This window comes from Amblyraja radiata, chromosome 35 (assembly GCF_010909765.2).
Source record: "Amblyraja radiata isolate CabotCenter1 chromosome 35, sAmbRad1.1.pri, whole genome shotgun sequence".
Taxonomy (NCBI): domain Eukaryota; kingdom Metazoa; phylum Chordata; class Chondrichthyes; order Rajiformes; family Rajidae; genus Amblyraja; species Amblyraja radiata.
Window position 1 is genome coordinate 23,813,187 of NC_045990.1, and position 23,237 is coordinate 23,836,423.

The window sequence follows — 23,237 nt, forward strand, 5'->3', positions numbered from 1 at the left end:
TCGCCCCTTTCCCCCTCCTCGCCTTCTCCCCCTCCTCTCATCCCCCCCCCCCCCGTGTCTGTGGGGTGTTGTTAGTGTGCGTGTAAATCTACAGTGTCCCTCCCGCAACCAGACTCAGCGGGTCTGCACTTGGTCTAGTACAATTTAAAACAGTGCAGAAACAGGTCCTGCAGCCACAAAGTCAGTGCCGATTGTGATACCAATTTAAACCACACATCCCCCACATGTGGTCTGTAACCAGACATCCCCACTGTTCATGTGTCTGTGAATGCCTCAAACATTGCTCTCATTTACAATGGCTCTTTTCTCCTCAGGGGAATGATGCTCACAATCTACATCTGATCACTCTGGTCGGCGTTATTGTCTCTCTGGTTTGCCTTGCGCTGTCAGTCCTCACCTTCACCCTGTGTCGGGCCCTTAAAAGTATCAGGACCACCATCCACACTCACCTGTGCATCAGCCTCTTTTTGGCAGAACTGCTGTTCATCTTTGGAATAGACAAGACCGAATATCGGGTAGGTGAAGATAATGGTGACCACTTCTCCCGTTGATCTCACTCAGGAACAGGCCTTGGTGCACAACACCAAGATGGGCAGTGAGCCACATCACTGTTCATTACTGCACTCAACAAATGCTACTGTTTGGCGCCGACAGTGTAATGGCCCAGTGTATAATCCAATGCATCATCCAGTGTACAACCCAATGTACCAATCCATTTGTGTGTAAGAAGGAACTGCAGATGCTGGTTTAAACCGAAGATAGACACAAAAAGCTGGAGTAACTCAACGGGACAGGCAGCATTTCTGGAGAGAAGGAATATGTAACATTTCAGATTGAGACCAGTCTAAAGATGTTTATATGAACAATTTATATGAAAATAAGCAAGGCATAGAAACATAGAAAATAGGTGTAGGAGGAGGCCATTTGGCCCTTCGAGCCAGCACCGCCATTCATTGTGATCATGGCTGATCATCCCCAATCAATAACCCGTGCCTGCCTTCTCCCCATATCCCTTGATTCCACTAGCCCCTAGAGCTCTATCAAACTCTCTCTAAAATCCATCCAGTGACTTGGCCTCCACTGCCCTCTGTGGCAAGGATTCCACAAATTCACAACTCTCTGGGTGAAAATGTTTTTTCTCACCTCAGTATTAAATGGCTTCCCCTTTATTCTAAGACTGTGGCCTGATTAGTAAGTTTGAATATGCCATAAAAACAGGCGGTAAATAAGGGTGTTAATGATCAGCTGGGTAAGTGGACCAAGGAATGGTTAATGGAGTTTTATTACATAGTATTTTATCTAGAATAGGGGAATCAAGAACCAGATGGTGATAGAGGAGGCCCAGGACAAAAAGGTCAGTGTAGGAACAGGAAGTGAAGTGAAAATGGTTAGCAACCGGGAAATCCAGTAGGCCATGGTTTAGTACGAGCGCAAGTGTTCAGCGAAACAGTCGGCCGATTCTACACTTGGTCTCGCCAATGTAAAGGAGGCCACATCTGGAACACAGAGGATGAGACACAAAAAGCTGGAGTAACTCAGCTGGACAGGCAGCATCTCTGGAGAGAAAAATGGGTGATATTTTTGTTTATATCTTCGGTTCAAATCAGCATCTGCAGTTCCTTCCTACACACATAAGATGAGGTTGGTCACATGACTCAACTTCATCTCAACTGAAAGGATTGCTGGGGTCCTGGGTTGATGTGAGGGAAGAGCTATAGGGACAGGTGTTACATCTCCTGCGGTTACAGGGGAAGGTACCTGTGAAGCGGGTGATTTGGATGGGAAGGGATGAGTGACCCAAGGAATAAAAGAGGGAGCTGTCTCTGTGGAAGGCAGAAAGGGGTGGAGATGGGAAGATGTAACTACTGATGGGATCACATTGTAGGTGGTGGAAATGTCAGAGAAATAAGTATTGGATGTGGAAGCTGGTGGGGTGAAAGGTGAGGACCAGGGAAACTCTATTCTTGTTCAGTCTGGGGGGAAGGAGAGGGAAGAGCAAAACTACGGGACACTGAGGAGGCGCAGGTGAGGTATATGACAGCAGGGGGAATCCACATTTACTACAGAAAGAGGACATCTCGGATGTCCTAGGATGGAAAGCCTCCTCTTGGGAGCTGATTTAGCGAGAAATTGGCAGTAGGGGACAGTGTCTATATTACAGTTGTACAAGATGTTGGTGTGGCCACATTTGGAGAGATGTGTGCAGTTTTTGTCAGCATAGGATCGATGTCGTTAAAGTGGAAAGAGCAGAGAGGATTTACAAGGATGATGCCAGGACCTGGAGGCCTGAGCTATGGAGGGAAGTTAGGCTGGCTCGGATTTGATTCCTGGGAACGCAGGAGGCTGAGGGGTGATCTTATGGAGGTGTATAAGATCATGGGGGAAATAGAGATGAATGCACAGTCTTTTCCCCAGAGTAGTGGAATCAAAAACCAGAGGATATTGTTTTCAGATTAGATGGGCATTTAATAGGAATCTAGACGGCAACTTTTTCATACAGATGGAGGTAGATATATGGAGCGGACTGCCAGAGGGGTAGTTGAGGCAGATACTGTAACGACATTTGAACACAATTTAGACAGTTACCTGGATAGGAAAGGTTTCGAGGGATATAAGCCAAACGTGAGCAAGTGAGACAAGTACAGATAGGACATCTGGGTGGTCATGGGCAAGTTGGGCTGAAGGGCCAGTTTCAGTGCTGTACGACTCTACGACTCCATGACTTGAACTGTCCCAAGATCTGTGAGTGATTCAGAGATGTGTCTATACATCAGCAGTACTACATATATGAAGATATGTGTTGTCTTTCAGCAACATGCTGAATCATAAAAGGATCTGGTTCAGTACTATTCATTTTCTCTGCATTCTCGAAGCGATCTGTAAGATTATACAGCAAGTAGCAAGTTTTATTTAGTGTATGGTTTGGTCCACCCAGGATGATGACCTCACTTTCTCCGTCTCTCAAAATAGACCATAGATATAGAAATGTCAGAACAGAACTGGTGAAAACCACACGTGCGCACAAACCAACTCAGCTGTAGAGATAGAGAAGGCAAGTGAGAGAAAGTTGTCCTCGCCCATATTGTACTGAACTGTGGTCAGCAGCATGTGCCTGCTACATCCCAGCACAGTTATGAAAGGACATTGAGCTTCATAAATGCTGTCTCACCACTTCCTCTGGCAGTTTGTTCCATATACCCAGCACCCTATGTGTGAAAGCATTGTCCCTCAGTTTCCTATTAACTCTTTCCCATCCCTCCTTAAGCCTAAGCTCTCTAGTTGTTAAATGCCTGACGGGAAAAACACTGTGCAGGGGTAGCACAATGGTGTAGCGTTAGAGCTGTTGCCTCACAGCGCCGGTAACCCAGGTTTAATCCTGACAACGAGTGCTGTCTCTGTGGAGTTTGTACGTTCTCCCAGTGACCGCGTGGGTGCTCCACTTTCCAACCACATTCCAAAGACGTTTGTGATTGGCTTCTGTAAATTCCACCTAGTGTGTAGGATAACATAGGACAGCGTAGGGGTGATCGTTGGTCGATGTGGACTCGGTGAGCTGAAGGCCCTGTTTCCATGCCGTTTCTCTAAACTGAACTACATATTCACTCTATCTACTCCCCATGACTTTATACATCTCTGTAATATCACCCGTCAGCCTCCTGCGCTCCAAGGATTAAGGTCCTAGCCTGCCCCATTCTCTCTGTAGCTCTAGAACTTGGGTCCCAACAACATGCTCATAAACACACTTTGCTATCTTGCGTCAGCTTAATGAAATCTTTCCTAAACTGAAGACAATGTCCAAGTACAAGTTCACCTTACTAAAATCCATGTAGACAACATCCACCACCCTACCCTTATCAACCACGTTTGTCACCTCCTCATAGGTCAGACCATTGGGTATAAGAGTCAGGAAATCATGGACCAGCTTCATAGGACCTTGGTGAGGCCACATTTGGAATATTGTGTGCAGTTCTGGTCGCCCTATTGCAGGAAGGATGTGGAGGCTTTGGAAAGAGGGCAGAGGAAGTTTACCAGATTGTTGCCAGGATTAGGGGGTATTAGCTACATGGAGAGGTTGGACAGACTTGGATTGTTTTCTCTGGAATGCCGTGGCTGCGGGAAAACCTGATGGATGTACATAAAATGATGAGAGGCATAGATAGGGCAGGCAGTCAGAACCCTTTTCCCAGGATGAAAGAAATCAAATACTAGAGAGCAGAGCTTTAAGGTGAAAGGGCAAAATTTAAAGCAGATCCACTGGGCAACTTTTGTTTTACACAGAGGGTGGTTAGTGCCTGGAATGCACTGCCCGGGTTTGTGGTTGAGACAGATACATTAAAAGTTCAAAGGTTCATTTATTGTCACATACACCAATTCAAGTGAAATTCAAGTTGCCATTGCAGCACGTTAATAAGAATACAACATAACATTATTTAACATTTGATATTCAAGTTTCGGGTCAAGACCCTTCAGTCTGAAGAAGGGTCTCAACCCGAAATGTCACCTATCCCTTCTATCCAGAGATAACCTTATAACAATTATAGCACGGAAACAGGCCATCTCGGCCCTTCTAGTCCGTGCCGAACACTTATTCTTCCCTAGTCCCATCTACCTGCACTCAGACCATAACCCTCAATTCCTTTCCCATCCATACACCTAACCAATTTATTTTTAAATGATAAAATCGAACCTGTCTCCACCACTTCCACTGGAAGCTCATTCCACACAGCTACCACTCGCTGAGTAAAGAAGTTCCCCCTCATGTTACATCTGTCCCTTAATTCTCAAGTCATGTCCTCTTGTTTGAATCTTCCCTACTCTCAATGGGAAAACTTATCCACGTCAACTCTGTCTATCCCTCTCATCATTTTAAAGACCACTATCACGTCCCCCCTTAACCATCTGCGCTCCAAAGAATAAAGACCTAACTTGCTCAACCTTCCTCTAACTTAACCATATAACCATATAACAATTACAGCACGGAAACAGGCCATCTCGACCCTTCTAGTCCGTGCCGAACATGTATTCTCCACCTAGTCCCATATACCTGCGCTCAGACCATAACCCTCCATTCCTTTCCCGTCCTTATAACTATCCAATTTATTTTTAAATGATAAAAACGAACCTGCCTCCACCACCTTCCCTGGAAGCTCATTCCACACAGCCACCACTCTCTGAGTAAAGAAGTTCCCCCTCATGTTACCCCTAAACTTCTGTCCCTTAATCTCAAGTCATGTCCCCTTGTTTGAAACTTACCTACTCTCAGTGGGAAAAGCTTATCCACGTCAACTCTGTCTATCCCTCTCATCATTTTAAAGACCTCTATCAAGTCCCCCCTTAACCTTCTGCGCTCCAAAGAATAAAGCCCTAACTTATTCAACCTATCTCTGTAACTTAGTTGCTGAAACCCAGGCAACATTCTAGTAAATCTCCTCTGTACTCTCTCTATTTTGTTGACATCCTTCCTATAATTAGGCGACCAAAATTGTACCCCATACTCCAGAATTGGCCTCACCAATGCCTTGTACAATTTTAACATTACATCCCAACTTCTATACTCAATGCTCTGATTTATAAAGACCAGCACACCAAAAGCTTTCTTTACCACCCTATCTACATGAGATTCCACTTTCAGGGAACTGTGCACAGTTATTCGCAGATCCCTCTGTTCACCTGCATTCTTCAATTCCCTACCATTTACCATGTACGTCCTATTTTGATTTGTCCTGCCAAGATGTAGCACCTCACACTTATCAGCATTAAACTCCATCTGCCATCTTTCAGCCCACTCTTCCAACTGGCATAAATCTCTCTGTAGACTTTGAAAATCTACTTCATTATCCACAACACCACCTATCTTAGTATCATCTGGATACTAACTAATCCAATTTACCACACCATCATCCAGATCATTGATGTACATGACAAACAACAGTGGACCCAACACAGATCCCTGTGGCACCCCACTAGTCACTGGCGTCCAACCTGATAAACAGCCATCCACCATTACTCTCTGGCATCTCCCATTCAGCCACTGTTGAATCCATCTTGCTACTCCACCAGTAATGCCCAACAATTGAACCTTCTTAACCAACCTTCCATGAGGAACCTTGTCAAAGGCCTTACTGAAGTCCATATAGACAACATCCACTGATTTACCCTAATCAATTTCCCGAGTAACCTCTTCAAAAAATTCAAGAATATTAGTCAAACATGACCTTCCAGGCACAAATCCATGTTGACTCTTCCTAATCAGACCCTGTTTATTCAGATGCTTATTTATATTATCTCTAAGTATCCTTTCCATTAATTTGCCCACCACTAACGTCAAACTAACAGGTCTATAATTGCTAGGTTTACTCTTAGAACCCTTTTTAAACAATGGAACAACATGCGCAGTACGCCAATCCTCCGGCACTATTCCCGTTTCTAATGACATTCAAAATATTTCTGTCATAGCCCCTGCTATTTCTACACTAACTTCCCTCAATGTCCTAGGGAATATCCTGTCAGGACCTGGAGACTTATCCACTTTTATATCTTTCAAAAGTGTCAGTACTTCCTCTTCTTTGAATCTCATAGTTTCCATAGCTACACTACTTGTTTCCCTTACCTCACATAATTCAATATCCTTCTCCTTGGTGAATACCGAAGAAAAGAAATTGTTCAATATCTCCCCCATCTCTTTTGGCTCTGCAGATAGCTGTCCATTCTGACTCTCTAATGGACCAATATTATCCCTCGTTATCCTTTTGCTATTAATATAGCTGTAGAAACCCTTTGGATTTACTTTCACCTTACTTGCCAAAGCAACCTCATATCTTCTTTTAGCTTTTCTAATTTCTTTCTTAAGATTCTTTTTACATTCTTTATACTCCTCAAGCACCTCATTTACTCGATTTTGCCTATAATTATTGTAGATCTCTCTCTTTTTCCGAACCAAGTGTCCAATATCCCTTGAAAACCATGGCTCTTTCCAATTTTTACTATTTCCATTCAACCGAACAGGGACATAAAGATTCTGTACTCTTAAAATTTCACCTTTCAATGTCCTCCACTTCTCTTCCACATTCTTCTCATAAAACAAAATGCCACAATTCACTCCTTTTAAATACTTTCGCATCTCCTCAAAGTTAGCCTTTCTCCAATCAAAAATCTCAACCTTAGGTCCAGTTCTGACCCTCTCCATAATTATATTGAAACTAATGGTATTGTGATCACTGGTCCCGAACTGTTCCCCAACGCATACCTCCACCACCTGACCTGTCTCATTTCCTAACAGGATGTCCAGCACCGCCCCTTCTCTAGTAGGCACCTCTATGTATTGCTACAAAAAACTATCCTGCACACATTTTGCAAACTCCAAACCATCCAGCCCATTTACAGAATGTGTTTCCCAGTCTATGTGTGGAAAATTGAAATCTCCCACAATCATTACCTTGTTCTTATTACTAATAGCTGCGATCTCCTTACATATTTGCTCTTCCAATTCTCGCTCCCCATTAGGCGGTCTATAATACACCCCTATAAGTGTTGCTACACCTTTCCCATTTCTCAGTTCCACCCAAATAGCCTCCCTAGACGAGCTCTCTAATCTATCCTGCCAAAGCACTGCTGTAATATCTTCCCTGACAAGCAATGCAACAACTCCACCTCTTGCCCCTCCAATTCTATCACACCTGAAGCAACGAAATCCTGGAATATTTAGTTTCCAATCACAGCCCTCCTGCAACCAACCAACCAACCATGTTTCACTGATCGCCACAACATCATACTTCCAGGTGTCAATCCAGGCTCTCAGCTCATCCACATTTCTTACAATGCTCCTAGCATTAAAATATACACATTTAAGAAACCCACCCGCTCTTATTCTATGTTTATTATCTTTTTCTTCTTTCTCCCCCACATTTTGGGTCCGAGTGTTACCCTTCTCTGCCTCCTGCCTCACACACTGGCTACTAACTTTCTCTATTTGAGTCCATCCCCCCAACCGTTCTAGTTTAAAGTCTCCTCAGTAGCCTTTGCAAATCTCCCCGCCAGGATATTGGTCCCCCTCGTATTCAAGTGCAGCCCGTCCTTTCTGTACAGGTCACACCTTCCACAAAAGAGGTCCCAATGATCCAGCAACTTGAATCCCTGCCCTCTGCACCAGGCCCTCAGCCACGCATTTATCCTCCACCTCATTCCATTCCCACTCTCACTGTCTCGTGGCACAGGCAGTAATCCTGAGATTGTTACTTTTTTGGTCCTTCTCTTCAACTCTCCTCCCAACTCCCTAAATTCTCCTTTCAGGACTTCTTCTCTTTTTCTACCTATGTCATTGGTACCTATATGTACCACGACCTCAGGCTCCTCTCCCTCCCATTTCAGGATATCTTGGACACGTTCAGACACATGCCAGACCCTGGCACCAGGGAGGCATACTACCATCCGGGTCATAGAAATATAGAAACATAGAAAATAGGTGCAGGAGTAGGCCATTCGGCCCTTCGAGCCTGCACCGCCATTCGATATGATTGTGGCTGATCATCCAACTCAGTATCCCATCCCTGCCTTCTCTCCATACCCCCTGATCCCTTTAGCCACAAGCGCCACATCTAAATCCCTCTTAAATATAGCCAATGAACTGGCCTCAACTACCTTCTGTGGCAGAGAATTCCACAGATTCACCACTCTCTATGTAAAAAATGATTTTCTCATCTCGGTACTAAAATACTTCCCTCTTATCCTTAAACTGTGACCCCTAATTCTGGACTTCACCAACATCGGGAATAATCTTCCTGCATCTAGCCTGTCCAGCCCCTTAAACATTTTGTAAGTTTCTATAAGATCCCCCCTCAATCTTCTGAATTCTAGCTTGTACAAGCCGAGCCTATCCAGTCTTTCTGCATATGAAAGACCTGCCATCCCAGGAATCAGTCTGGTAAACCTTCTCTGTACTCCGTCTATGGCAAGAATGTCTTTCCTCAGATTAAACGTCCAAAACTGTACGCAATACTCCAGGTGTGGTCTCACCAAGACCCTGTACAACTGCAGTAGAACCTCCCTGCTCTTATACTCAAATCTTTTTGCTATGAGTGCTAACATACCATTTGCTTTCTTCACTGCCTGCTGCACGTGCATTTCTACTTTTAATGACTGGTGTACCATGACACCCAGGTCTCGTTGCATCTCCCCTTTTCCTAATCGGCCACCATTCAGATAATAGTCTATTTTCCTGTTTTTGCCAGCAAAGTGGATAACCTCACATTTATCCACATTATACAGCATCTGCCATGCATTTCCCCACTCACCCAACCTATCCAAGTCACCTTGCAGCCTCCTAGCATCCTCTTCACAGCTAACACTGCCCCCCAGCTTCGTGTCATCTGCAAACTTGGAGATGTTGCATTCAATTCCCTCATCCAGATCATTAATATATATTGTAAATAGCTGGGGTCCCAGCACTGAGCCTTGCGGTACCCCACAAGTCCACAGAATCGCCTATCTGACCCCCTAACTATAGAGTCTCCTATTACTATTGCCCTCCTCTTCTTTTCCTTACCCCTCTGACCCCTCTGAGCAATAGGGCCGGTCTCTGTGCCAGAGACCCGGCCGCTGCCGCTACCCCCAGGTAGGCTGTCTCCGCCAACCGTACTAAAACATGAGTTAATTTTGAAGGTGTACAGCCACCGGGGTACTCACGAGTCCCTGCCTCTGCCCATTGCCCCTCCTAACAGTGACCCACTTGTCTGCCTCCCGTGGTCTTGGAGTGACTACCTCCCTATAACTCCTCTCCATGACCTCCTCATTCTCCCTGACCAGACAGAGGTCATCGAGTTGCTGCTCCAGGTTCCTAACACGGTCCCTTAGGAGCCCCATCTCGACGCACCTGGCGCAGATGTGGACGTCTGGAGGGCTATCAGACTCCATGACCTCCCACATCTGACATCCAGAACAGTAAACTGCCCTGGGCCTCATTCTCCCCCCTTTTCCTGGATACAATACAAAGCCTGACCTGGGATACAAGCCAATCAGCTGCTTTCTCTAGTCCGCTTCCACCAATCAGCGGCTTCCTCAAGCCCACATAATTTGAAGTGTGATCTGCGAATGGAACGTTGCAGATTTTGGTTCCTCCTCCCTCACCAACGGCTCCTGGGCCTCTGTTGAAGCAAGCCCCGCGCTGGGTTTTTACATTCATCGCTCGGACGTCGCTCCTCCCTCACCAACGACTCCTGGGCTGTCTGTCCCGCTGAGTTACTCCAGCATTTTGTGTCTGCTGTTGACTCTTTGTTCTGTTGTCCCGTTAATGAAGACGGGTTCATGGATCTCTAGCTTTCCTGAAGTTGACTAGTTGCGTTATGAACTGGTTCGGCAATTTGAACACCTAGGAAGGAATGAGAACACAATAATGGTGAACACGTCCTGGTCCATCATGGGTACTGACCTCCCCACCAATGACGTGATCTATAGGAGGCGTTGCCTCAAAGAGGCAGCCAGTATCATCAAGAACCCACACCACCTGGCCACACTCTCATTTCACTTTCCCCATTGGGAAAAGGTTTGGGAGTCTGAAACTATGACCTCAGGCTGCTCAGGAACAGCTTCTTCCCAACAACCTTCAGGCTTTTGAACACCACAAACTCAAACTAAACTACAAACTATTAACTGTCTTGATTGCACCAAGTTATTTCAGTTTTTGTTTTGCACTAATATTGTTTTTTTGTAATTTATTGAAACATAGAAAATAGATGCAGGAGGAGGCCATTCGGTCCTTCAAGCCAGCACCGCCATTCATTGTGAACATGACTGATCGTCTCCTATCAATAACCCGTGCCTGCCTTCTCCCCATATCCCTTGACTCCACTAGCCCCTAGAGCTCTATCTAACTCTCTCTTAAATCCATCCAGTGACTTGACCTCCACTGCCCTCTGTGGCAGGGAATTCCATAAATTCACAACGCTCTGGGTGAAAACGTTTTTTCTCACAGTCTTAAATGACCTCCCTTTTTTCTAAGACTGTGGCCCCTGGTTCTGGACTCACCCAACACTGGGAACATTTTTCCTGCATCTAGCTTGCCCAGTCCTTTTATAATTTTATATGTTTCTATAAGATACCCCCTCATCCTTCTAACTCCAGTGAATACAAGCCGAGTCTTTTCAATCTTTCCTCATATGACATTCCCGCCATCCCAGGGATCAATCTCGTGAACCTACGCTGCACTGCCTCAATCACAAGGATGTCCTTCCTCAAATTAGGGGACCAAAACTGTACACAATACTCCAGATCAACACCATTTCAACACCATTATACCCTCTAAACTGATCACCAAACTCGGTGACCTGGGCATCAACCCCTCCCTCTGCAACTGGATACTGGACTTTCTAACCAACAGACCCCAGTCTGTTAGGTTAGATAAGCACACCTCTTCAAACCTCACCCTGAACACCGGCGTTCCACAGGGCTGTGTGCTGAGCCCCCTCCTCTACTCCCTCTTCACCTACGACTGCACACCTGTACATGGTACTAACACCACCATCAAGTATGCAGATGATACAACGGTGATTGGCCTCATCAGCAACAACGATGAGTCGGCCTATAGGGAGGAGTTCCAGCTCCTAACAGCATGGTGCGCTGACAACAACCTGGCCCTTAACTCCAAGAAGACCAAGGAGCTCATTGTAGACTTCAGGAAGTCTAGGGGCGGCACGCACACCCCCATCCACATTAACGGGACGGAGGTTGAACGTGTTTCCAGCTTCTGGTTCCTGGGGGTCAACATCTCCGATGACCTCTCTTGGACCCACAATACCTCAACTCTGGTCAAGAAGGCTCACCAGCGTCTCTTCTTCCTGAGGAGACTGAAGAAGGTCCATCTGTCTCCTCAGATTCTGGTGAACTTCTACCGCTGCACCATCGAGAGCATCCTTACCAACTGTATCACAGTATGGTATGGCAACTGCTCTGTCTCCGACCGGAAAGCACTGCAGAGGGTGGTGAAAATTGCCCAATGCATCACCGGTTCCTCACTCCCCTCCATTGAGTCTGTCCAAAGCAAGCATTGTCTGCGAAGGGTGCTCAGCATCGCCAAGGACTGCTCTCACCCCAACCACAGACTGTTTACCCTCTTACCATCCGGGAGGCGCTACAGATTTCTCCGTTGCCGGACCAGCAGGTCCAGGAACAGCTTCTTCCATCCAGCACGGAAACAGACCAACGGAAGTCATAGGGAAAATAGTGCGTGTATTGATGCTGTCTCCAGAATTCAACATAATGGAGTTGCCACTTTGGAGGGCACCAAACAGAATCCATGCTACTTTAGAAAAGGAGCAAGGGAGATGATAGGAAACTGCAGGCAGTTAGTCTAACTTGAGTGGTCGGTGAAATGTATCTTCGTACCAATGCATTATTCCTTATATCCCTTATCATTTATCCACACACTGTCAATGGCTCACAGTGTACAGATTCAATTGTAATCATGTATTGTCTTTCCACTGGCTGGTTAGCATGTAACAAAAGCTTTTCACTGTACCTCGGTACACGTGACAATAAACTAAACAGAAACTGCAGTGTAAACCAACCAAGTGTCCTGGCCCAGTGCACTGATCCAGTGTAATGACCTAGTGTACTGGCCCAGTATACCAACCCAATATACTGACTCAGCGCGCAGGCCCAGTAAACCAGCCAGTGTACCACCCTGTGCAGCCCAGCTCAGGCTCATTAATCCCTTGTTGTTCTCTTGCATCACTTCCAGACTCTTTGTGCCGTCATCGCTGGATTCCTGCATTATTTCTTCCTGGCCTGTTTTTCCTGGATGCTCCTGGAAGGTGTGCAGCTTTACCTCATGCTGGTGAAAGTCTTCAATGCAAAGAGTATGAGACCAACGTACATGTGCTTGTTTGGCTACGGTTGCCCCCTGATTACTGTTGGCATCTCCGCAACCGTGTATTCCCAGGGATATGGAACAGAGAAGTAGTAAGTACGAAAACTGCAGATTTATTTGCAGACATTGCACTCAGAGCACATTGAGTTTCTGTGACAGGAATAAACATGGTTGCTGGACGAGGCCATTCGACCCCTTGCACCTATACTAACATTCAGTTGGGCCATGACCAACCTACAACCTCAGGACAATTTTTTTGCACTGACCCTATTTAATAATAATAATAATATATTTTATTGTCATTGCACATAAGCGCAACGAGATTTTGTATGCAGCTTCCAACCGATGTCATAACATAAAACTATCCCTATCTTCCAATCCCCATCCCTCTCCCATCCCTCTCTCCTCCCCTTCTCCATCTCCCTCTCCTCACCCCTCTACCTCTCCTCCCCCTCCTCTCCCCTCCCCCACCCCCTTCCCCCACCCCACTCTTCCCCCTCCATCCACACTCTTCCCCCTCTCCCCCTACCCCATCTCCCTCCTCGCCTCCCTTCCCTCTCCCGCACATCTCTCTCCCCCTCCCCCACCCCTCTCTGCTCCCCCTCTCTACCTCCCCCTCCTCACCCCTCTCCCTCTCCTCTTCCTCCTCCTCCCACCCCATCCCTCTCTCCCCCTGCCCTCTCTACCTCACCCCTTCCCTCTCTCCCACCCCCCCTTCCCCCTACCACTCTGTCCCTCTCCCACCACTCCCCCTACCCCTCCCTCCCCACTTCCACTTCTCTCCCCCTTGTCCCACCCCCTTCCCTCCACCCCTCTCCCCCCCACCCCTTCCCCTACCCCTCTGTCCCTCTTCCACCAGCCCTCATATCCCCCTCCCCCACCCTCCCTCCCCACTCTTCCACTTCTCTCCCCCCTCCCCCACTACTCTCCCTCCCCACTCTTTCCCCTCTCCCCCTCCCTCCACAATCTTTCCCCTCCCACCCCTACCCCATCTCCCTCCTTTCCCCTCCCCATCCCTCCCCCCATCCCCCACACCCCTCCCCCATAGCTCTCTCCTCCTCTCCCCCCCCTTTCCATCTCGCTCTCCTCCCACCCCCATCCCTCTCTCCCCCACCCCCTTCTCCCTCCGCAATCTTCCCCCTCCCTCCACACTCTTCTCCCCCCCCCCTCTCCCCTCCCCCATCTCCCTCCCCCCTCCCCCACACCTCTCTCCCCCTCCTCTCTCTCTTTCCCTCCCCCCTCTCCATCTCCCAAAGACATTCTTGCCATAAAGGGAGTACAGAGAAGGTTCACCAGACTGATTCCTGGGATGTCAGGACTTTCATATGAAGAAAGACTGGATAGACTCGGCTTGTACTCGCTTGAATTTAGAAGATTGAGGGGGGATCTTATAGAAACTTACAAAATTCTTAAGGGGCTGGACAGGCTAGATGCAGGATGATTGTTCCCGATGTTGGGGAAGTCCAGAACAAGGGGTCACAGTTGAAGGATAAGGGGTAAATCTTTTAGGACCGAGATGAGAAAATCATTTTTCACACAGAGAGTGGAGAATCTCTGGAATTCACTGCCACAGAAGGTAGTTGAGGCCAGTTCATTGGCTATATTAAAGAGGGAGTGGGTGGCCCTTGTGGCTAAAGGGATCAGGGGGTATGGAGAGTAGGCAGGTACAGGATACTGAGTTGGATGATCAGCCAATATCATATTGAATGGCGGTGCAGGCTCGAAGGGCCAAATGGCCTACTCCTGCACCTAATTTCTGTTTCCCTCTCCTCACCCCTCTCCCTCTCCTCCCCCTCCTCCTCCCACCCCCATCCCTCTCTCCCCACTCCCTCGAGTCTCGATCCCACCCCCTTCCCTCTTTCCCTCTGCCCCGTTCCCCCTACCCCACTGACCCCCTTCCACCACTCTCCCTACCCCTCCCTCCCCCTTAACCCACCCCCTCCCTCCCTACCCCTCCCTCTCCCCCTCCCCCCTCTCTCCCCCCACCTCTTCCCCCATCCCCTCCCCCCCCCCCCCCCCCCCCCCCCCCCCCCCCCCCCACCCCTCACCCCCCCCCCCCCCTCCCCCCCCCCCTCCCCCCCCCCACCCCCCCCCCCCCCCCCCCCCCCCCCCCCCCCCCCCCCCCGCCCCCCCCCCCCCCCCCCCCCCCCCCCCCCCCCCCCCCCCCCCCCCCCCCCCCCCCCCCCCCCCCCCCCCCCCCCCCCCCCCCCCCCCCCCCCCCCTCCCCCCCCCCCCCCCCCCCCCCCCCCCCCCCCCCCCCCCCCCCCCCCCCCCCCCCCCCCCCCCCCCCCCCCCCCCCCCCCCCCCCCCCCCCCCCCCCCCCCCCCCCCCCCCCCCCCCCCCCCCCCCCCCCCCCCCCCCCCCCCCCCCTCCCCCCCCCCCCCCCCCCCTCCCCCCCCCCCCCCCCCCCCCCCCCCCCCCTCTCTCCCTCTCTCTCCCCCCTCTTCCCCCACTCTCCCCCCCCCCCATCTCATTCCACCCCTCCCTCCTCCCTCCCCCACCCCTCTCTCCTCCTCCCTCTTCATCTCCCTCTCCTCACCCCTCTCCCTCTCCTCCCCCTGCTCCCCCCCCATCCCTCTCTCTCCCCCCCCCTTCCCTCTCTCCACCCCACGCCCCCATCTCTCCCCCTCCCCCTGCATCCCCCCTCTTCCCCTTCTCTCTCACCCTTCCCTTCCCCCCTCCTCCCTCCCCCACCCCTCTCGCTCCCCCCTCCCCCTTCCCTTCCGCCCCGCCCCACCCTTTCCCCCTCCTTCTCTCGCTCTCCCCCCCTCCCTCCACCCCCCTCCCTCGCTCAAAAAAAACCCCCACCAATTCCCCTACCCCTCTGTCCCTCTTCCACCACTCCCCCTCCCTCTCCCACTTCCACCACTCCCCTACACCTTTCCCCTCCCTCCCCATTCTTCTACTTATCTGCCCCCATCCCCCGCCCCTCCCCATCTCCCTCCCCACCACTCTTTCTCCCCCCACCCTTCCCTCTCCCTCCCCACTTCCCTCTCTCTCCGCTCTCCCCCTCCCTCCACACTCCTCCCCCTCTTTCCCCCCTACCCCTCCCTCCACACTCTTCCCCCTCTCCCTCCTCCCTTCCTTCCATCCTCCTCTCCCTCTCTCCTTTCTCCACCCCCCCCCTGTTCCCCCCCCCCACCTTCTCTCACCCCTCTCCCTCCTCCCCTCCCCCACCCCTCTTCACACCCATCTCCCCCCCAACCCCCTTCCCCTCTCTCTTGCACCACTCCCCGCTACCCCTCTCCCACCTCCCTACCCCTCTCCCCCCCTTCCTTCCCTCTCCCCCCCTTCCTGCCCTCCCCGCTCTTCTCCCACTCCCCACTCTCCTCCCCTTCCCACCCCCCTCTCTCTCCCCCTACCCCGCTCTCCTCTCCCTCCCAAATCTCTCCCGTTTCCTCCTCCCCCTCTCCCCTCCCTCCCCTCTTCTCACCCTCCCCTCTCCACACCCCGTCTCCTCCTCCCCCCACCTGTATGTAATGGGGGGTGGTTAGTGTGAGTGTGAGGTCGCAGCCCCCCTCCCCCCCCCCCCCCCCAAACGCGCGTTGGGGAAACAGACCCAATGGGTCTGCACTTGGTCTAGTAACTAATAAAATTTGGATTTAGATATCTCGTGAACATGGATTGTAAAAAGAACAGTAAAACAGTCAAAACAGTTCAAACAGACTAAAGTGCAGATGTGTCTGTGACGTGACCGTCCGAGGGAGACAGTCCAGGGGGGATGGGGGGCACTCAGCAGGGCCGGTTCAGAGCCGCTCTAGCTCTGGGAATGAAGTTGTTCCTGAGTCTGGAGGTTCGGGCGTAGAAGGCCATGTAACGTCTGCCGGAGGGAAGTAGTTCGAACAGTCCGTTACAAGGGTGTGAGGAGTCTTTATGGATGCTGACGGCCTTCCTGAGGCACCGTGTGTGGTAGATGCCCTCCAAGGCTGGTAGCTGTGTCCCAATGATCCTCTGCGCTCTGTGGACGACGCGCTGAAGAGCTCTCCTCTCCACCTCCGTGCAGCTGAGATACCACACAGAGATGCCATACGTTAATATGCTCTCTGTGGTGCAGCGTTAGAAGGTTGTCAGCAGCTGTTGGGGCAGACCAGTCTTTTTTAATTTTCCCCATATCCTTGATATTCATCTCTGTCTGAAAACACTCAGCCACTGAGCCTGCAAAACCCACTTGGGGAGAGGATTGCAAAGGTTCTCCACCCACTAAGTGAAGATATTTCTTCCCATCTCCACATGCAGCATGAGAACAGGTCCTTCATCCCATGAGGTCAACCATCAAGCACCCTTTTACCCCAATCCTACATCGATCCCTCTTTCACTTCCCAAAATCTCCATCAACTGCTCCAGATCCCCAAGTCCCATTCCTGTATTGTACTGTTCCATGTTCTATGCTATCATTCATGGGATAATTTACAGCTACCTATCAACCTACATGTGTTTGGGATGTTGATGGAGACTGCAGCACCCAAAGGGAATTTGCGTGGATTTAGGTGGAACGTGCAAACTCCACAAAGGCATCACCCAAAGTCGGGATCGAACCCAGGTCTTTGGAACTGAGGCAACAGTTCCATTAGCCACTCTAATTATGATCTCCGGTTGCCAGGGGGAATACCATCCTTGTACAGAAATGGGACTTTTGGCCCAGTCGTGGTTCCTGAGGAATATGAAGAAATCAGGAAAACACTTAAACAAGAAATTAGGAGGAGTAAAAGGGGCTTGGCAAATAGGGTCGAGGAGAGTTTCCAGGCATTTTGTATGTAAGGGGAAAGGGTTACTTGGAAAACGGTAGGTCCACTCCAGGACAAAGATGGGAATTTATGCGTGAAGTCAGAGAAGTGGACAAGGTCCTTAATGTGTGCTTAACATTAGCATTCCCCAAGAGGAAGGGCATGGATGATGTTGAGATTCAGGAGGGGTGCGTTGATATTGGAGTCAGAGGGTCATACAGCAAAGAAACAGGCCCTTCAGCCCAACTACCCCATGCCAGCCAAGGTGCCCCATCTACACTGGTCCAACCTGTCCATGTTTGGCACATCTCTCCTGTCCATGCACCTGTCCAAATGTCTTTTACTTTTATTACAGTACCTGTCTCAACTATCCACTCTGGTAGGCCGTTGTATGTGAGCACCACCCTCTCTGTGAAAAGTCCCCTCAGGTTCCTATTAAATCTTTCCCCTCTCACCTTAAACAAATGTTGCCTGGTTCTCGATTCTCGTATTCTAGATAAACTCTAGATATGCTTTCACCCTACCTATTCCCCTCATGATGTCATACACCTCCACAAGATCACCCCTCTACCTCCTGAGTTTCAAGGAATAAAGATCTAGCCTGCTCAACCATTCCCTGCAGCTCAGGGCCTCGAGTCCCAACACCTCACCACACAGGTGAGGTGCTGCAAGGCTGAAGGGTGTGCCTCTATTCAAGAAGGGCTCGAAGGAAGAGAATATTCTGAGGGATAGGATATATATGCATTAGACAGGGGCTAATCAGGGCTAGTCAGCATGGTAGGCTGTGAGTGTGACTTACCAATCGAATTATATTTTGAAGTAATCAGAGGCTGAAAAGATCAAAGCCATAGACATTGTCTACATTGGCTTCAGCAAGAGATTTGATGAGGTTCCACATAGTAGGCTGCACTTGTTCATTAGATCACATGACATCCAGAGAGAGCCAACTGACTGGATCAAGAATTAGCTTTGTGAAAGGAAGCAGAGGGTGATGGTGGAAGCTTATCATTCAGCATTGTGACTAGTGGCATGCTAGAGAATTGTGAAGGCATGCTGAGTAAGTTTGTGGATGACACTAATCTGAGTGATATAATACATAGTGAAGATGTTTATTTAAAAAAATGCACTGGTACAAGACATTGGTACAAGACATTTTGAGAATTGTGTTCAGTTTTGGTCACCTGTTCTCACAAAAGATCTCCTTTATATTCAGCATGTGGTGGGTGCCTGGTACTTTGTGCAGGGGAGGTGGTGGAAGCAGATGTGATAGCATGTTTAAGGGGCATTGAAACAAATACATGAGAAGATAGGGAATGGTGGGATACAGACCATGTGCAGACAGATGGGAGTTTTCAATCTTTCATCATGACCAGCACAGACATGGTGGGATGAAGGAATCTTTCAGTGATGTACTGTTCTTTGTTCAATGTTTTATGTCTGTGCCAAACTATTTATCCATCTACAATACAAGAATGCCATTTGCCTGCATTAGTGCTGTATCCATCTAGGCCTATTTATTTACTACAAACAAAGGTCCCAGAACCTATCCCTATGGTGCAACACTTTATATACACCCAGTCAGAAACTCCTCATTCACCATTGGATGGATTTAAGGGGGAGTTAGATAGAGCTCTAGGGGCTAGTGGAGTCAAGGGATATGGGGAGAAGGCAGGCACGAGTTATGTATAGGGGACGATCAGCCATGATCACAATGAATGGCGGTGCTGGCTCGAAGGGCCGAATGGCCTCCTCCTGCACCTATTTTCTATGTTTCTATGCCCCAGACAGAGTCATAAAGTCATAGGGTGAAACAGCGTGGAAACAGACCCTTCGGCCCAACTCGCCTAAACCGGCCAACAATGTCCCAGCTACAATAGTTCCGCTTGCCTGCGACCTATGTAATTTAATCTTCTGGATCAGCCTACCATGTGGTGCTTTGTCAAATGTCTTGCTAAAGTCCATATGGGCTACATCCTGACTTCCCCCTGCGCCAGCTAAAAATGATAAAGCCTTCCCCAGCCACAACTCCCTGCAGCACAAGGACAAGACCAGAAGGGCTTTATTCTTTGGAGCGCAGAAGGTTAAGGGGGGACTTGATAGAGGTCTTTAAAATGATGAGAGGGATAGACAGAGTTGACATGGATAAGCTTTTCCCACTGAGAGTAGGGAAGATTCAAACAAGGGGACATGACTTGAGAATTAAGGGACAGAAGTTTAGGGGTAACATGAGGGGGAACTTCTTTACTCAGAGAGTGGTGGCTGTGTGGAATGAGCTTCCAGTGAAGGTGGTGGAGACCGGTCCGTTTTTATAATTTAAAAATAAATTGGATAGTCATATGGACGGGAAAGGAATGGAGGGTTATGGTCTGAGCGCAGGTACATGGGACTAGGGGAGAATACGTGTTCGGCACGGACTAGAAGGGTCGAGATGGCCTGTTTCCGTGCTGTAATTGTTATATGGTTATACGGCCCCCGACCGCAGGAGGACAAAGAAGGGAAGTGATTAAACTTTTTTTCACCTTCAATCACAGTGAGGAATGAGGGGGAGTCACTGTGGTGGATGTTTATGTTAAAATGTATTTTGTGTGTCTAGGTGATTTTTATTGGTATGACTATTGCAAATCAAATTCCTCGTATGTGGCTGATAATGTATGATAATGATTATGAAGACCAACAGTGCCAAGCTGGGTCCACACAGCATTAAGTGATGTAGCAATGTACCCGTGACGGGAGTAGTCAATTCCTGCCGAGCCTCACACATGGCAGGGAGGCCATCTGAGCAGCAATGTTACTGGTGTGGGAACATACCTGTACGTGTGTGTGCAAAGTGTAAACATTCTACAGTGTCATTTGGAAATAACATTTTTTGCCTCTTTCCCCAGTTGTTGGTTGGATCTAAAGTCGGGATTTATGTGGGCTTTCCTGGCTCCGGTCTGTGTGATTATTCTGGTAAGTTTGGAAAAATATGAAACAGAGAATATCTGTTGAATTCAGGAAAATGTGAGCTGATGGGTTTTGGAACCACTAATGAGGATAGGACATCAACCATGAATGGCAGTTCGGAGGAACAGAGGGGCCTTGGAGCATGGAACAGATCTAGTATGGTGACAGCTACTGAACTTGCTGTCAGGTTAACCTGTGCTGTAATCTTGGGTATGAATATTTAGCAGTATCGGATTGGATGAAATTTCTCGAAAGAGCATTGGTAAAGATTATGTCCTTTATCACTGGTTTTCGTGATAAATCTTTAGACCGTCCATAAACATTTACAGATTCACAATGCATACGAGAAGATTTGAAGTCATCCACTCAGGGCTGATGGAACACTACAGTTATATCTACATCACTGTCTATTTTAAAATGAATGTTGAGGATCAATGTAGAGGCAAACATGTCCAAATGCAACTATTTATGCACTGCAAGATGTTTCAATGGAAATGTAAATGAATTAAAGATAACATCAAGAAAATATTATTTCAATAGACCACTATCTTAATTGGATTAATGTGGCTTTTTCTTTTCTTGAAAGGTCAATGGAGGATTTTTTATTATCACTGTGTTGAAACTGGCTGAAAAGTTTTCAAGTGTCAATCCTGATATGGGCCAGTTGAAGGAAATCAGGTGAGAACAACTGGTGTGGCTGCTGGTACCTTCCTTGGTTGATACGGTATCCAGGTCATGCAAATGGCCAGCACTTGTCCCGTTCCCATCCTTTCCCATTATTGGAAACATAGAAAATAGGTGCAGGAGGCCATTCGGCCCTTCGAGCAAGCACTGCCATTCATTGTGATCATGGCTGATCGTCCCCTATCAATAACCCGTGCCTGCCTTCTCCCCATATCCCCTGACTGCACTAGCCCCTAGAGCTCTATCTAACTCTCTCTTAAATCCATCCAGTGACTTGGCCTCCGCTGCCCTCTGTGGCAGGGAATCCCATAAATTCACAACTCTCTGGGTGAAAAGGTTTTTTCTCACCTCATTCTTAAATGCCCTCCCCTTTATTCTAAGACTGTGGCCCCTGGTTCTGGACTCGCCACACATTGGGAACATTTTTCCTGCATCTAGCTTGTACAGTCCTTTTATAATTTTATATGTTTCTATAAGATCCTCCCTCATCCTTCTAAACTCCAGTGAATACAAGCCAAGTCTTTTCAGACTTTCCTCTTATGACAGTCCCGCCATCCCAGGGATCAATCTCGTGAACCTACGCTGCACTGCCTCAATCACAAGGATGTCCTTCCTCAAATTAGGAAACCAAACCGATACAAAATACTCAGGATGTGGTCTCACCAGAGCCCTATACAACCGCAGAAGAACCTCTTTGCTCCTATACTGAAATCCTCTTGTTATAAAGGCCAACATTCCATTAGCTTTCTTCACTGCCTGCTGTATCTGTAAGCCAACTTTCAGTGACCGGTGTACAAGGACGCCCAGGTCTCGCAGCACCTACCCCTTACCAAACCTAACCCCATTGAGATAATAATCTGCCCCCTTGTTTTTGCCTCTAAAGTTGATAACCTCACATTTATCTATATTATACTGCATCTGCCACACATGCCCACTCACTCAACCTGTCCAGGTCACCCTGCTACCTCCTAACATCCTCTTCACAGTTCACACTGCCACCCAGCTTTGTGTCATCCGCAAACTTGCTAGTGTTGCTCCTAATTCCCTCTTCCAAATCATTAATATATATGGTAAACAGTTGCGGCCCCAACACCGAGCCTTGCGGCACTCCACTAGCCACTGCCTGCCATTCTGAAAAGGACCCGTTCACTCCTACTCTTTGCTTCCGGTCTGCCAACCAATTTTCTATCCAAGTCAACACCCTACCCCCAATACCATGTGTTCTAATTTTACTCACCAGTCTCCCGTGCGGGACTTTATCAAAGGCTTTCTGAAAGTCTAGATACTCTACATCCACTGGCACCCCTTCATCCATTTTACTTGTCACATTCTCAAAAAATTCCAGAAGATTAGTCAAGCATGATTTCCCTTTCATAAATCCATGTTGACTTGGACTAATCCTTTTACTGCTATCCAAATGCCCCATTATTACCTCTTTAATAATTGACTCCAGCATCTTTCCCACCACCAAAGTCAGGCTAACTGGTCTGTAATTCCCCGTTTTCTCTCTCGCTCCTTTCTTGAAAAGTGGGATAACATTACCTAATGAAAATTTATTGCAGTTCCTCTACCCCCTTAGATCCTCTGTCCTCCAGTACATCTGGGAGATTGTTTGTGTCTTCCTTAGTGAAACAGATCTGAAGTACCTATCCAACTCTTCTGCCATTTCCTTGTTGCCCATAATAATTTCACCCGTGTCTGCCTTCAAGGAACCCACATTTGACTTTGCTACTCTTTTTCCCTTAACTTATCTAAGGAAGCTTTTACTGTCCTTCTTTATATTCCTGGCCAGCTTCCCTTCGTACTTCATCATTTCAGCCCATATTGCCCGTTTTATTTCCTTCTGTTGTCCTATGAAATTTCCCATTCCTCTGGCTTCCAGCTACTCTTTGCTGTGTTATACATCTTTTCTTTTAGTTTTATTCTATCCCTAACGTTTCTTGTCAGTCACGGTTGCCTCCTACTCCCCTTAGAATCTTTCTTCCTTTATGGAATGAAATCACATGAAGCTGCTGATGCTAACAGGT

At 48.4% G+C, this 23,237-nt stretch overlaps 1 protein-coding gene across 1 annotated transcript in view; it reads left to right on the forward strand.

The window, feature by feature from the left end:
• Positions 1–224: 224 nt before the first annotated feature.
• The window catches only part of LOC116991895 (CD97 antigen-like), a 51,899-nt gene continuing 28,886 nt past the window's right edge, over positions 225–23,237 (forward strand). The window contains exons 1-5 of the mRNA XM_033050871.1: positions 225–233; positions 315–515; positions 12,731–12,951; positions 20,466–20,532; positions 21,113–21,204. Of these exons, the coding sequence (XP_032906762.1) occupies positions 225–233; positions 315–515; positions 12,731–12,951; positions 20,466–20,532; positions 21,113–21,204 (590 nt within the window). The remainder of the gene's footprint in view (positions 234–314; positions 516–12,730; positions 12,952–20,465; positions 20,533–21,112; positions 21,205–23,237) is intronic.